This window comes from Periophthalmus magnuspinnatus, chromosome 22 (assembly GCF_009829125.3).
Source record: "Periophthalmus magnuspinnatus isolate fPerMag1 chromosome 22, fPerMag1.2.pri, whole genome shotgun sequence".
Taxonomy (NCBI): Eukaryota; Metazoa; Chordata; class Actinopteri; order Gobiiformes; family Gobiidae; genus Periophthalmus; species Periophthalmus magnuspinnatus.
The window spans coordinates 18,503,191-18,518,454 of NC_047147.1; the positions used below are offsets into that span (position 1 = coordinate 18,503,191).

The window sequence follows — 15,264 nt, forward strand, 5'->3', positions numbered from 1 at the left end:
GTCTACAGCAGACTTCAGCAGAGCTCATGCACCCTACCATACAGTGTGGGATTGAGTGAGTAGATCATGCTCCGGTCAGACTAGACTTACTGCCGACGTAGAGGCAGGAGCCGGCCAGGATGTGGCCCTTGTGGTTGTGACACACCAGGTTGTCACCAGACTTTTGGCTGGAAGCGTTGAGTCCTACCAGCGTCACACTGAGGTTGTTGGGGCTGAGCACTCTGTACAGAGAGCTGGCCAGAGGCTGGCCGTTCAGGGTCCAGAACAGAGAGCTGGCATGCACCCCCAGCTCAGGGTGCACCCAGCAGCTGGCCGTCAGGTTGGAGCCCATGCGCAGGACAGGATCCTGGGGATAGATGGAAGCCATATCTGGACACAGAGACGCACATGTCACTGAGGTTTAAGCACTGCTCTTCCACACAGTCTCCTGCCATCTCACACCATATGAATGTCCATATCTTAAAATGGAGTAGCCTATACAACCAACAGAGCCTGGATCATTTCAAACTGTCCCTCCTCTCAATGTGACTGTTTGACGCAAACATGTCATTTCCCTGCTTAAAATACATTTGGCCTATTTGTATTTGGGAAGATTAATAGTAGTATTTCTCCATTGTCATGATCAGAGCACGCCAAAGACACAGGACTATAGGCAAAGAATTTGTATTCTTTTATCTCAGCAGTTGAACATCCTGGTCTGTAGATAGTCTATCATACACACAACAAGACGACCATATCACATTCATCACATTCATGTCTGAGGGCTTCCTCTCAGCTGTTCAGTGACATTTAAAGATCATTTCCGTATAAGGCCTTATGATCATAAATATTAGTGGCACAATTATGTTGGTTGTCAGTTTACATAAGATTTATAGCTCCAACATCAAATTTATGGCCTGCTATATTCTGCGGCCTCATGTGATTCAGAGGGAGAACAATAAGAACAAAGTGAGCGTGATATGAGAGCAGTAAAAACATAATATACAGTTATGTGGTTAGTCATAGTAAATACATGAGTGGCAGCTGCTGCAAAAGCAAACTCATTTACTCAAAACGTATTATACAATAGTGCACAGTAGAGTACAGCACTCAGGAAGGAACAAATACAGCGACAGTGAGCTAGCAGAGCCCTGCAACAAGTACTGAATAAAAACTATATGTGAACTAGTAAAAAGTATCTAAAATCAGACCCTAATCTGTACTAAAATTAATATCAAAACTAGATACTCATTTGAACAAGTATCAATACTGCAAAAAAATCACATGGACTAAATGTAAGCTCTCCTGAACAGTTTCATTATTTTGAATGAATACAAAAATTACTAAAAAAGGAGTATTTTTTGGTATTGTAATCAGTATAGTATTGAGTGAATTTCTTGGTATCGAAATCGACTTTAATTTTTTGTATTGTGACAACACTAATATAAACAAGTGGCTCGCTGTTGGCCCATTGGTCCATTTGGCCCGTTCAGAACATGTCAGCGTCTAGCATGTGGATTCTTTCCCTGCACAGTTACCAGTATTTTCAGTGATTAAAGGGAAGACATAAGAAAAATAAATAGGTAGGCTGCATATTTATGTATATTTCTATTATATTAGTATTACTATATGCCTGAGAGATCAATCACGACATTTTATTTTTATCTGGTTATTCATTTTGTCATCTTTAGCTAGACCGGATGATAGCTAGATGTAGTAGTAAAGACTGACTGATACAACTTTTTTCATGGCCGATGCTGATATGTTTTGAATTCAGAGAAACCGGTGGCTGATCTGCTGGTATTTTTGGTGCTGATTTTCATTATTTTCCTCAAAGTCTGTAATCTACATTTACTAAAAACTCACACACAGCCCTTTGTTACTACAAACCTATAAGAGAAGGTATAGTCACGTTACCAGTATCTCTTCACACTGAAGTGTTCAAATAAAACTTTACGAGTATTTTTTAGGCAGCTGATTGATCAAAACAAAATATATGGGCTTGTGCTGTAGATTTAAGGCCGGTAGTAGATACGCTAAAGATACCAAATATCTGCCCGATATATCTGCCATCTGATATATCAGTCTGTCTCTGGCTCTTAGCTAAATGTTGTCTACTCAGGCACCTGAAGCCCATTTGGGAAGCACAATTTTTGATTTTTAAGCCATTTAAAAATATATATATATTGATCAAAAATATCCAGTTTGTTTCATTACAGTCATTTTATTAGTGATGCACTGATACTGATACTGGTATTGAATGTGGGCACCGATACTGAAAAATTAGCTTGATTGTTCCCATGATATCAGTTAAGTCAATATCCTGGTTGTGCCATTAACTGGACATAACAGGACTATTTATAGGCTGATTTTGACCTGTATATGACCTGTGCATACCACAATTGGATCATTGGATTGTTTTAAGGAAATATGTACCATTTTCTCTCTACACTGGTATCTGTTAATATCTGATATTGGCAGGTACTTAAAGTCAAAAGTATCGAATTTGGTATCGACCTGAAAAAGTTGGATCTGCGTATCCCTACATCTTATATAGAATACTGAAGCACTATAGCACTACTAATACTGCACGCATGCTATCCCACAGTCAGACAAGCACTCACTGATGGTATTTCTCATCACTGCGTAGGCCTAAGGAAAGCGGACTAGGATTAGCCCGTAATGAGCTGATCCGACTGAATAACAAGCTGAGTTTATTTGTTCCGCGCAGGAGGAGACAGTGGTCCGGAGAGCGCGCCGTCGGCAGCCCTAAACCTCCTCAGAGCAGTTCAAAAGCGGCGCTGAGAGACACAATTATACGTGTTTATTGTCCCTGTGCGATGCATTCGATGACAAATGAGCAAAGACACGGGGTTTGTTTGGAGAAGCTGCGGCCTCCTCATCACGACACAGTAGACGCCCAAGGAGGAAATGGACACCTAAAACAGGAGCACGATCGGGGTTGAAGGGTCGGAAAACATCTATGGATAAGTGTATTCAAAATGGAGTAAAGTTATATGGGAAATAATGTCATAGAGTTTTCAAAAGTATCAAAATCGGTGCCAAAAAAGAAATATCACATTACTAAATTTGACCTTTCCTGAACAGTTTCATCTTTTATCAGAACTAGTGTAAAGCCACGTGGTATAACAAACAAATACTATTATCTTGTGTTGTGTAAGCGGTTGTGTAATGTTACTGTGGGCTGTTACAATCTATAATATTCAGATGATATTATGAGAATCCATCAGGAAGGAGCAACAATGTGCCTGTTAATGTCATGGTTATGTTATGTTATGAGTTATTTCCAGCTCTTTTTTACAGTTTGAGGTTAATGTTGTGGTTAAATTGTATTGTAATCATTATATCCATAGAGTTACTGACACCTCTGTTTTAACTTCTCTGTTCATTTTACTTATAATGCAGTTATTTCCTATAAAAAAAAAAACAGTTTTCGAATGGACCTTACATATACATTAGAAATACTTATACCACAAACATAATGAAAATACCCATAAGAAAGAGACAATACTTTTGCACACCATGTTTTAGTTGCGTTGCTTCCATCAAATACAATCTAAATCTAGATGTTATGTAATTTTTTTTTTTAATTGTTGGGTTTTTTTTAGAAAACACAATTTTCTCTGGCTGAATGCAATTTTTAAAACAAACCCTTTTGTCTTTTGTCTGATAAAAGATGAAGACCATTCTAGAACAATCCAGGAAATGTCCAGTTTGGTCCTAGTTATGTATTTTTTTCAGTACTGATACTTGTTCAAATGAGTATCTAGATTCATTACTTCAATATTTTAGTATCGATTAGTATTTGGGTATCGATTTGTGACAACCCTATAAGCCTACAAACTCAAACTGAGCTTTAAGTCCAGGTGAAATAAACAATTGTTCTAATTTGCAGCATCCGGCACATAAATTTCCGACTTCCTTTCCAAACCCACACTTCCCCATTGTACAGCGGATTATCTGGTCCATTCCCATTGATGTTTTGACACACATATTTGAGCGTAAGCCTTCCCTTTTTTTGTACTGTCAGTTTTCCAACGGCTCCTGTCATCGATGCCTGTTCAGCGAGCACAAAGCCGGAATATCCTCCACTGAGCCCCACAATAGACTCTACATTCGCAACATTCGGAGGGGCAGGCCAAGCCAAGTGGAAGAAGTCACGCAACATTTGGTGACAATGGGCCATGCAAAACAACCTAGAGAGATGGAAGGATATCGTTTTATATTCAAGTAGCAGTTTTGTCGTAGTTATGGAGATTCCCGTGTGGAGAGAATGGATAGATTAGCTACTTAAAGTGATGTCGGAACGGAACATGTTCGGGCACGATGAAAAGCAAAATGGACGAATTTGAAGGCTTTTTGGGTAGGGCTGGGTTACATTACCGAGAATCTGTTTTGAGAATTATTTCAACATTTGGATGACTAAATAGTTTAAGTGTGGTAACCGTCACTTGCACGCTACCAGGATAAAGGCAGTTTTTCTATCGACAATTCCTAAAACACGTTAGGGATAGACATAGGGTTTTAGGTGGATTCGGGGAGGCATGTCTTAGCGGTCAGAAATACATCACGCTACCGGGAATAATAATAGACCGGAGAGTATTTTTGAAAATTCGATGACGTAAATACAGTTAAAAATTTCAAGCAAAAACAATTTTACTGCCCCTTTTAAATGCGTATAGACGGCTATTTTAATATTATACATAATTCCTGTTTCATAAACTAATCTCGTTCACATGTTTTCAAATTAATAACATTTATGAAGAAGTAATTTAAATTATTTTTTTTATTTTAACACATTTTTGCCTTTCATTTTTCACTACAAAATGAAAGGCAATGTTATGTACGCATAAATAGACAGATATAGATAGATTTGTAATTAAAAAAGGCCGTTCACATGCTTTCAGATCAGTAATGTTTGAAAACTCATATCTTAAGGCTAACCATCTCACTACAATCCATGACCTAACTTACATTTTGTGCCATGTCCAGCTTATTTAGGTACAAAAAATCAAAATAAACCAGACTTCCCGTTTCAAATCTTTTTACTATTTGGACTAAAGGTCATGCCACCAACTATTTGCCATTTGCTACTCTTGCCTGGCTTGTGTACGCCAACTCCAATTACCATAACACACAGGGCGAAAGGTAAGACTGCAGGATCCATTATAGCAGTAAATAAAATGTAATGAGCAATTAGAGGGAGCCGTAAACAGCGGGGGGCTTTTTGATCAGGGGCCCACCATCTCCTAAGGGCCCCTCCACTACATTCACTTTTACTGGCTACTCAATGAGCTACCATAGGTCCCAGGATCACCATAAACCCTAATCCAACTACTTAGGTTTGATTTATGCGTGTGCGTCGGGTTTGTCCGCTGGTTAACGTTCTCCTGATGTCACTGTTGTAAACTGGCGGACCCCATGTGTTAAAGGAATTATGGTGGGACTTGTTGAAATTGGGCCCAGCGGGTGCTTCCTCTGGAGCTGCGGGCTACAAGACGTCAGCTGAAGAACATTCATAACCGGGGCCTGTCAGTGGACCAAGCCATGTGGAGGTTGGATAGCAAAATATAAGAAGGCATTGTTTTGTATATGGGAGTAGATTTTTATGCTTAAGATATGGTAAGGTAAAAACATGCTTGAAATGGTGTGGAAAGTTATTGAATTGTTCTAATATTTTGATTTTTTTTTTTTTTGTGTGTGTGTGTGTGTTAATAGATTGAATTTCTTAGTATGTAGATCTATTTGTTTTCTTAAATTAACAATAAAAATAAATAAAAATAATAATAATAATAATAATAATAATAATAATAATAATGTTGCCAATCCATGTGACAGCTTTGCGTTTAAACTACTTCTGAATTCTGGTAATCCATGTTTTGTTGTATGGAATTCCTGGCCATGTAATTAAACTCAAACTTTTCAAATGTTTCAGATGCATTATTTTATTTATTTTTGTTAGATTGTACTCATTTTGCCCCCAGTGCTTGATGTGAGGACATAATAATGCACAATGCACAGCTATATTACACAGTAGGGGCCATACAAAAGGTGTCTTCATCCAAAAGTTCATTGCAAAAACACAACTATTTCTGCAAAAGGTTTACCCTCAAATGCCATTTATCACCGTGTCAGAAGTGTATAGTAGTGTTAGTTGTGGTTAGGGTGTAGTAGTGCTGCGTCCTGACCCCTCCGTGGACATCCAGTGCGCCTTACTTACGTGTGGACAGTGTTAGCACGCCGGGGATCTGCAGCATGGGCAAAAGCAACACTAGATCCAACCACACGACTTCCATTTTCCCAAACTTTGTCCTGAAAAGTCAGTTGCGTTCCTCTCCTCGCTGTTGTTCGGATGTCGCTGCACCGATCGTCTAAATTACGCACAGAGGAGAGAGCTGAAAAAAGCACAGCACAGTTCAAAGTCAGTGTTCCGGAGTAGGTGAAGAGTCCGAGCCGAAGTGAAGACGCGTCCTACGGAGTGTGACCCAGTGGAAAAACTCCTCCAGTCGAGAATCCATACGGCGGCACGTTACTGCAAAGACGGGTGAAAAAGAGTGCGTCTATCCCGCCCTGGTGGCTGTCTGCTGCCTTTTTAAAGCTTCCTGCAGCTAAATCATGGACAAGTTGATCGTTTGGCCCCTCCCTCTCTCCGTCTCCCCCTTTCCTCGTCCCGTCTGTGCCCCAGCCTCTCTCTCTCTCTCTCTCTCTCTCTCTTACTCTCTCTTCTCTCTCACTCTCTCTCTCTTTCTTTCTCGCTCTCTCTGTCTGTCTAGCTCTCGCGCTCTTTCTCTCTCTCTCTTCCCCTCTCTTTCTCTTCTCTCTCCCTTTCTGTCTCTCTGTTCTCTCTCTCTTACCCTCTCCTCCCTCTCTTTTCTCGCTCTCTGTTTCTCTGTTTTTCTCCCACTCTCTCCTCCCTCTCTTTCTCTCATCTCTCTCTCTGTCTCTCTCTTCCCACTGTCTTTCTCGCTCTTCCCTCTGTCTCTCTCTTCTCTCTCTTTCTCTCTCTCTCTCTTTTCCCCTCTCTGTATCTCTCTCCCCTGTCTCTCTCTCTCCTCTCCTCTGTCTCTCTCTTCCCCCCTCCCTTCCCTCTGTCTCTCTTCCCCTTTCTTTATCTCTCTCTCTCTTCTCTCTCCTCTCTCTTCCCGCTCTCTCTCTTCCCACCTCTCTCCTTTCTCTCTCCCCTCTCTCCCTCCCCTCTGTCTCTCGTCCCCTCTCTTTATCTCTCTCCTCTCTCTTTCCCTCTCTCTCTTCCCCCCTCTCTCCCTCCCCTCTGTCTCTCTTCCCCTCTCTTTATCTCGCTCCTCTCTCTTTCCCTCTCTCTCTCTTCCCCCCTCTCTCCCCTCTCTCTTCCCCCTCTCTCTCTCTTCCCTCTGTCTGTCTCTCTCTGTCCCTCTTCTCTCCCTCTCTCTTCTCTGTCCAGCCCTCTGCAGTGATGATCCTCTCTCTCTCTTTCACCCCTGCACTGTCTGTCTGACAAACTCATTGTAGCTGTAGTTTCCATGCCTCGGGTCTTGCGCTGTTACGCACGATAACGTAGGTAGGCCCACGTTTTCTGAGTAAAAGAATATTTTTTCTTTTTTTTTTTTAATTAATTTGATATCCTATGGGAAGTATATCTTTTAAAGGAGCATATTATTACCCGGATAGGCCTATAAAAAAACAATAATTGGCCACAAGGAAACATCAAGTTCAAATCTCATAACTTTATTGTAAAAAAACATTAACAGTTAGTTTATGTAAATAGGCAAGTTTATTATAACATTTTGAATAACATTTTGAATTTAAAGTTCCACTATGTAACTTTATGGATGGAGAGTCCACCACCAGCTTGTCTTCATGAAAGTGTTATTGCTTTGCCTGGAATGTTCGACAGTATGGGGACACGGGGACATAAGTGGCGTCATCATGCAGACCAACTTACAGGTCAGATCTGTGGAGAAGTGACCCCGCAGAAAGAGTACATGTTTTCAAGGTACTAAGCAGTTACAGGGGCGAATTTGGACCCAAGTTCCACATTGGGAATTCATGTCTCATTGCAAACAAAGAGCCAGTCGGGAGTGAGGCTGTTTGAAAGTAACGCCCCCTCCCAGCAGGAAGTGTGTCAAACTTGTTGCTAACGCTAGTGGGAGCGACCTCGAGGAAAGGACGCTCCTGATTTGTCTGTTATTAAAGTTGATATCTTGATGTACGGACACAATTACCAAATAAAATAGCAGCAGTTACAGAGAGAAGGGCGGCAGTTTTTTCAATAGAAAGTGAATTCAAGCCAGAGAAATGAAGCCGGAAGCGGGCTCGTGATCATTTCCTATTTGGAACGTGGTGGCTAGCAAATTAGCTATGTCTATTTATATATACAGTCTATGTTTGGATCTAATGGCCTATATTACTCTTGTTCCATGGCTTAAAAAGTTAGCTTGAACTTGGTATAACAGTCTATAATAATTTTGTTTTGTGTCGATTTTACACGTTGCTAATTCACAGCCTACTCCTCCCCACCTTCTTCATTTTGACACATCCCATCATATCCGTTGGTATCGGACAGCGAGTGGGAGTGCAGACTTGAACCCATTAACAAAGACTAGCGAGGAGAATAAATCCAGCCACTAGAGTTGTAGAAGTTCATCACTTGAATGGGCATCGTGACTAAAGCTTGACTAATGGAGGCCCCGTAGACACGCAGTTAGCAGTAGTTAGTCAGCAGGGGGCAGCGTAAGCCATCACTATCCCCCCCTCCTCCTCTTCCCAGCTCATAGAAGACACTGTAGTCCATTCTACTGCCTTCCCGCTCACAGCAATAGTTCACAAACTCCAGTAAATGGACAGAGTTTGATAGAATGTCTCCTTGTTGTCGTCTCTTTCCGGACACATCATCTTGACCTTTGACCTCTGGTGTGTCAGCGACGGTGTCTGACTGCTGAATGGACAAAAAAAGTAAGCGATCGCAGCCAGTGTTAGTGATGTAATGTAACTGTCATTGCCCCTTTTGTCCCTTTTGTCCCTTTTGTCCCTTTTGCTAAACTGCTCACGCTTCAATTTATACGTTTGCAGATTGTATTGTTTATTTATATGGATGCTAATTTTAAGATAACGGTTAGCAGTGGTGCGTAGCGTCCATGCTAGCGAAATGGCGAACATGAAACTACTGAGGTTTGAGGGATATATTGCATTTCCTATTTCCTGTCACGCAACTGTTGTTTTTAGCCAATCAGTTCATATAATCACCCTTTTCTTATCCTATGTTCGCAGCTACAAACCTCCTCCACCCTGTCTCCACCGCAGCAGCAGAACCAGCTCCCTTCAGCTCCTCTTCTCCTCTCTACCACCATCACTTTCTCCCTTTACTATGGGGTAATAGGAAACAGCTATGGGTGTTTTTATGTAGTTAATATACAACTGGTGGTGGTACAGTATATGGTGATAAAGTGGTTAACTGTCACACCTCACAACAAGAAGGTCCCGGGTTCAATTCCCGGACCATGTGACACCCACGTGAGTCGATAACAACCCAAAGTGTCCAGAAACACTACAGAACAAGTCAAATACAGTGGACAAACGTCTCAATCAAGTATATTCTAACTTGTGTTTATGTATGTACGTACGTACGTGTACAAAAATAGTGCACCTGCTTGTCGCCATGGAGATGAATACGTTCAATGCCGCACAGTGGAGCATTCTAGGCAAAGTGATAACGCCGTAGAGACACCAAAAAGTCACATCAGCCTTAAAAGACGCTGTACCCGTTTTTTTACTGTCTCAAAAACGTGAAAAAGCATGATTTTGACCAGTTTGCAGTGAGGCCAGGAGTGGAGTTTTGCTAACAACAACTAGCATGCTAACTCGCACTTCCTGATTCTCGGATAATAAAACACTTTCTAATTAAGTACAGTACACAGCAGACTTATTTTGACCTAAAAAGCTCCGCGTACAATATATTTGTACTGAGGTAAGTAAGACGTTTTTTGTTCAAATATATAGGAAAAAAAAAAACTGGTTCGGGCAATTTAAACTTACAACCAACAACATTTCAACAAATCTACTGAAAAAAAAGTCCACTGCAATGAGACAGACAAACTAATCAGAATGTCTCCCCCTGTACCCACATACCCCGGCTCAGCTCTGATCCTCTGTCCCGGCTGATTGGACCGTTTGAAGAGGTCAGGACCACCACTGCACCCCCCCCCCTGCACCCCCACCCACCCCCGTCCTGCGTGGGGAATTCTGAGGAGTGCTCTCTCTACTCTTCTGTGTGTGTGGTTGTTAAGTTATTGCTTCCATGATTACATGTAGGGGCTTGGTTTCTATTGAGGACAAAATAAAGAGCAACTACATAATGAAAGAAAGATGTTTGGGTCATGGTGGATTTAAGCGGGCCTAGCTTGGCATTAGAAGGTGAGCTCCAAAAGACGGACTGGCAAACTTAAAATCTAAATGTTATAGCCTTTAGTAAGACTTTTGGCTTAAGTAGGCTACGTTTTCTTGCTAATTACAAGTTAATATTTTGTAAACCTGTTATTTATGGATCAGCTCCGAAGCCATTGTTTGGTTGCTTTAGGCAAGAGGCGTCGCCCGGCAATTATGGAACAAGCAACGCTAATTGCTAGGCTAATAAAAAATTTAAAAAAACTTGTATGTTGGTTTATTTTGAGGGCAATATAACACTTCAGTTTTATTTCTACAACATTTGGTGGACTTTTTAATCATTAAAAATATAAAATATATAGGTTTTAAGCTGTTCATCGCTATGGCAATGACTGTTTTGCATCATTCTGAGACCCATGGATAGGCTAGCCATAATTTACAATAGGCTAATTAGCAAAGACGCTAACTAATATTTTCTCAGTATGCAAAAACGTACTTAGTGTCTGATAGCAAAAAGAAAACCGATGATCCATAACTACCAAACTATTATCTTTTTGGAAACTAAATTTGACCACTGTCCTGCTACTATTCCTTCGCTCCAGAAACACTTCTAGGGGCGACCCGTGACCTGTGGACCTAACATGTATCATCTATTATCCTCCAACACGACAGACCGTACACTGGACGTTGTTTGCTCTCTTCAGACCCCCTCCCCACATAGTTCTCTAAAGCCCGTATAAGAAGCCTGGCATTCTCCACAATAATGCATGACAGATGTACATCAACTATGCTCTTTCTCGCTCTCTATTTTTCTTTCTCACTCTCTAACTTTCTTTCATTTGCTCTCTCTTTCGCTCTTTGTCTTTCTCTCTCTTCCTTTCTCGTTTACTCTTTCTTACTCTTTTTCTCTCTCTCCCTATTTTACTTTCTCTAACTCTCTTTCTCTCACTCACACTCTCTTTATCCCCCTTCTTACTCCTTTTTTCTGTCTATTTTGCTTTTTCGCTGTAGCTATTCATCTCTCTCTCCCTTTATCTATCTCTTGCTTTCTCTTTCTCATTCTTTTTCTGTCTCTCTCTAACTCTCTTTCTCTCTCTGTCTCTTCTCTCTTAGTTTCTCTTACTCTCTCTCTTTACCTCTCTTTCGCTCTCTCTCTCACTTTCTCTCTCTTTACCCTCCTCTCTCTCTGGTTCTCTTACTCTCTTCTCTCTCTCTTTTTCTCTCTTTACTCCCTATCCTCTCGCTTTCTCTCTGTTTCTCTATCTCTTCTCGCTCTCTCCGTTTCTCTTACTCTCTTCTCTCTCTCTTTCTCTCTCCTTACCCCCTCCTTTTTCTCTTTCTCTCTTTCTCGCTCTCTTTACCCCCTCCTCTCTTTCTCTCTCTCTCTGTTTCTCTCTCTTTAACCCTGCTCTCTCTCTTTCTGTCTCTTTACTGCCCTCCTCTTTCTCTCTCTTTACCGCTCTCCTCTTAACCCCCTCCTATCTCTCTCTCTTTCTCTTTACCCCCCTCCTCCCTCTCTCTCTCTACCCCCTACTCTCTCTCTTTCTCTCTCTTTACCACCCTCCTCTTTCTTTCTCTCTTTCCCCCTCTCTTTCTTTTTCTCTCTTTACCCCCTCCTCTCTCTCTCTTTCTCTCTCTCCCCTCCTCTCTCTCTCTTTCTCTCTCTCCCCTCCTCTCTCTCTCTTTCTCTCTCTTTACCACCTTCCTCTCTCTCTCTCTTAACCCCCTCCTCTCTCTCTCTTTCTCTCTCTGTCTCTCTCTTTACCCCCTCCTCTCTCTCTTTCTCTCGCTCTCTCCCCTCCTCTCTCTCTCTTTCTCTCTCTTTACCCCCTTCCTCTCCCTCTCTCTCTCTTTCTCTCTCTTAACCCCCCCCTCTCTCTCTCTTTCTCTCTCTGTCTCTCTCTTTACCCCCCTCCTCTCTCTCTCTCTCTCTTTACCCCCTCCTCTCTCTTTCTCTCTCTCTCTGTTTCTCTTCTCCTCTCTCCCTCCGTCCCCTCTCTCATATGGAGCCAATGTGGGCATCAAGCAACTCCAAAATTATAAGACAAAAGTAGGATTAGCCGTTTGTTTTTTGGCGAAAAGGCCAGTGGCGTTGATTCCGGTTCCCACAGCTTTCATCTTGGGGACCACCGCGGTTTGACAAATCACGAACAACTTTATAAAAGAGTTGGAATAAGCCCTCGTAATTATAAACGTGTTAAATGTTGCGCCGCGTTGAATGGGAGACATTATAAAAGATTAGCATAGGAAATCGAGCTAATCCGCTAACAGTGGAAATGCATTAATTCTGGCCCCGGTAAACAAAGCACTTGAGAAATGATGCCCTCTGCCTGTGTGTTATTGTTTTCATACTTGGTTTACATGGACGAGAAGATTTGGGGGTTTGGGACTCGAAACGCTTGTATGGATTTTCCTACCCCAAAAAAGTTGGAAAATTTAGGTTAAAGGCCCCGTACCCGATTTTTCCCCATGTATTTGAGCAAAACGTGTCTTGCATAAGCAGGTCTTGAGGTCAAAATAGATCAAATGTGTGCTTTCTGCATCTAATTAGAAAGCATTTTTGCCAATAATCAGGAAGTGCGCGTTAGCATGCTAGTTGTCAGCTTTACCATCACAGGAAAACTCCGCTACAGTCTCTGGGAGTTGTGAAACATGCTTATAAACTCATTGTGGTGAGTAATTAAGATCATGAATACATTCGGTAAGTGAGGAATAACTTCGGACTGTGGCAGAGTGGTTAGCCTTCTTACATTTCGGGAAAACAGTTCTGAAGCAGGAGGATAAGATGGTTACCCAACACACTGATAATCCGATATTTGCAGTTTTTTTAAAGGTGCGCGCTGTAACTTTTCAGGTGGAGGGTCTGCCACCTGCTTGTCTCCATGGAGAAGTAATTGCTTTGCCTGGAACTTTTCACATAACAGTATTAAACATGTCTCCATAGATACAAGCAGATGATGGTCGGGTCTGTGGAGAGGTGACCCTGCTCCCAACTAGAAAACATGAGCAAAGTATAAATGGACAACTAAAAAGACCTGTACTTGAATAAATGCAAGACAAATCTGTATAAAGCCATACAGTGAGACATTTCAGGCAAAGCAATAACATCAAAAAAGTGACATATCAACTATATTGTCCTTAAAGTTCCGGCATAAGCTAATATTTCATTACAGGGCCTACAACACGCACAAAATATCCCTACATTATGAGCCATGGGGGAAAAAAACATATCAATTTCTAACTTTTATTGCCACAAACTGTAAGAATTAAAGGCTCTGTATTGTTCGGCATTTGTTATTACTATTCAACAATCAAACAAAAGGAAGTTGTAGTAAATTGCTTGTTAAGTATCTAAATGGAACAGCCAAAACTAGATCCTTTTTTTATTCCTGCCTCTTGTGGAATGTGTGTAATAACAAGCACGCACCACCATATCTGTACAGCAGAGGGCAGCACCGCTACGGCTGTGTGCACATTTCTAGAGGTTATGTTTTATTTACATATTCAAAGTACTTTCACTGCATATTGCAATGGAACCAAGATGAAGCAAGAAGAAACTACTACTACTACTACTACTACTACTACTACTACTACTACTACTACTACTACTGCTGCTGCTGCTGCTGCTGCTGCTGCTGCTGCTACTACTACTATTACTACTGCTCCTGCTATGTATTTGCTATACTACTTACTACTAATACTACTATTTTGTGAGCATACTGCTACTAATAACAAAAAACATTTAAATATATTTATTATATATTTTTTATATATTTCCGCCCACCTCTACTACTACTTATACTATACTACTTCTACTCCTGCTTCAACTGTTGCTGCAAAAAAAAAAAAAAAAAAAAAACACTGAAAAAAAGCAGTTTGCTCTTATGAAATCCAGTTTTTGCACCATTTCTGCCCGGAGGGTTAGCTGTGTGACTCTTACGCTGTGTGACTCTTAGCGGGGCAGGGTGCATCCAAGTCCACAAGGGGACGGGGGGGAGGGCGAGGGTGGGGGTCAGTCCCATGTGACAATTTGCTGTATCACCGTGTATTTGCATTCTCTGCTACTTCCTCAAGCCATAAAACCAAGTGTAACATTGATCTCAAAGCAAAACCTCTGAAAACGTGAATACAAAAAGCACTTGTGCTCAAATGTGCAGTACAATGTCATAAAATGGGTGTAGTGGAAAAAAGTGGACTTGTCAAAAGAGTAAAGTAAACAGGTTGCTTTAAATGACCCGGGCGTACAATGCAGCCAAGCAGACCACACCCACGGGTAATTGGGTTAGCGTGTTCCTGGCGTGTGCCCAATTATGCTTGCAAAACCTGCGCAGCCGTGACACTTCTCCAGAGTATTTTTATCTGCAGTGGATTTTAAAGGGCCCATATTACTCTGTTTTCTGATCTATGTTATAATGTTGTTTCCACCTCAAAAACAGACCTGGAGTTGTGTTTGTGTTTGTTTCATTCACACACGTTTAACGCACAAACCCTGAGTTCTGAGTTCTCAAACAAAAAAACACTCTGTTCCACCTTATGATGTCATCATGTGGCAATACAGGAAGTGCTCCACTGTGTTTACAAACTCCACCTTCACTACGATCATTTGGATGATTTCAGCGCTGGAATTGCCAAACTCTACTGAACTAAACGTAAAAATGTAGCTGTTCACTTGAAAATTACCACTTCATGACATCACAAGGTGGAACAGAGCATTTTGAGCTTTGGAGAAGAAAACGGACTAGTACACGTTAGTTTATAAGGACTTTTCACAACGCTAAGAGGCCGGACGGTAAAGCTAACAACAACTAGCATGCAAAGCGCGCACTTCCTGAATCGCGAACAATAAAACTCCTTATAATTAGATGGGGAAAATTGGGAGAATTGCATACAGGTAAGTTAATATTT

The 15,264-nt window shown here is 41.3% G+C and overlaps 1 protein-coding gene across 3 annotated transcripts in view; it reads right to left on the minus strand.

The window, feature by feature from the left end:
- Positions 1-6,629, minus strand: part of crlf1a (cytokine receptor-like factor 1a) — a 227,773-nt gene extending 221,144 nt beyond the window's left edge. For all 3 annotated transcript variants that reach the window (XR_008649196.1, XM_033988221.2, XM_033988223.2), the window contains exons 1-2: positions 6,221-6,629; positions 91-369 (exon numbers count right to left, since the gene is read on the minus strand). Coding sequence is in view for 2 of the 3 variants with exons in the window: in XM_033988221.2 (XP_033844112.1) it covers positions 91-369; positions 6,221-6,296 (355 nt within the window). In the remaining variant the exon portion in view is untranslated. The remainder of the gene's footprint in view (positions 1-90; positions 370-6,220) is intronic.
- Positions 6,630-15,264: the final 8,635 nt, after the last annotated feature.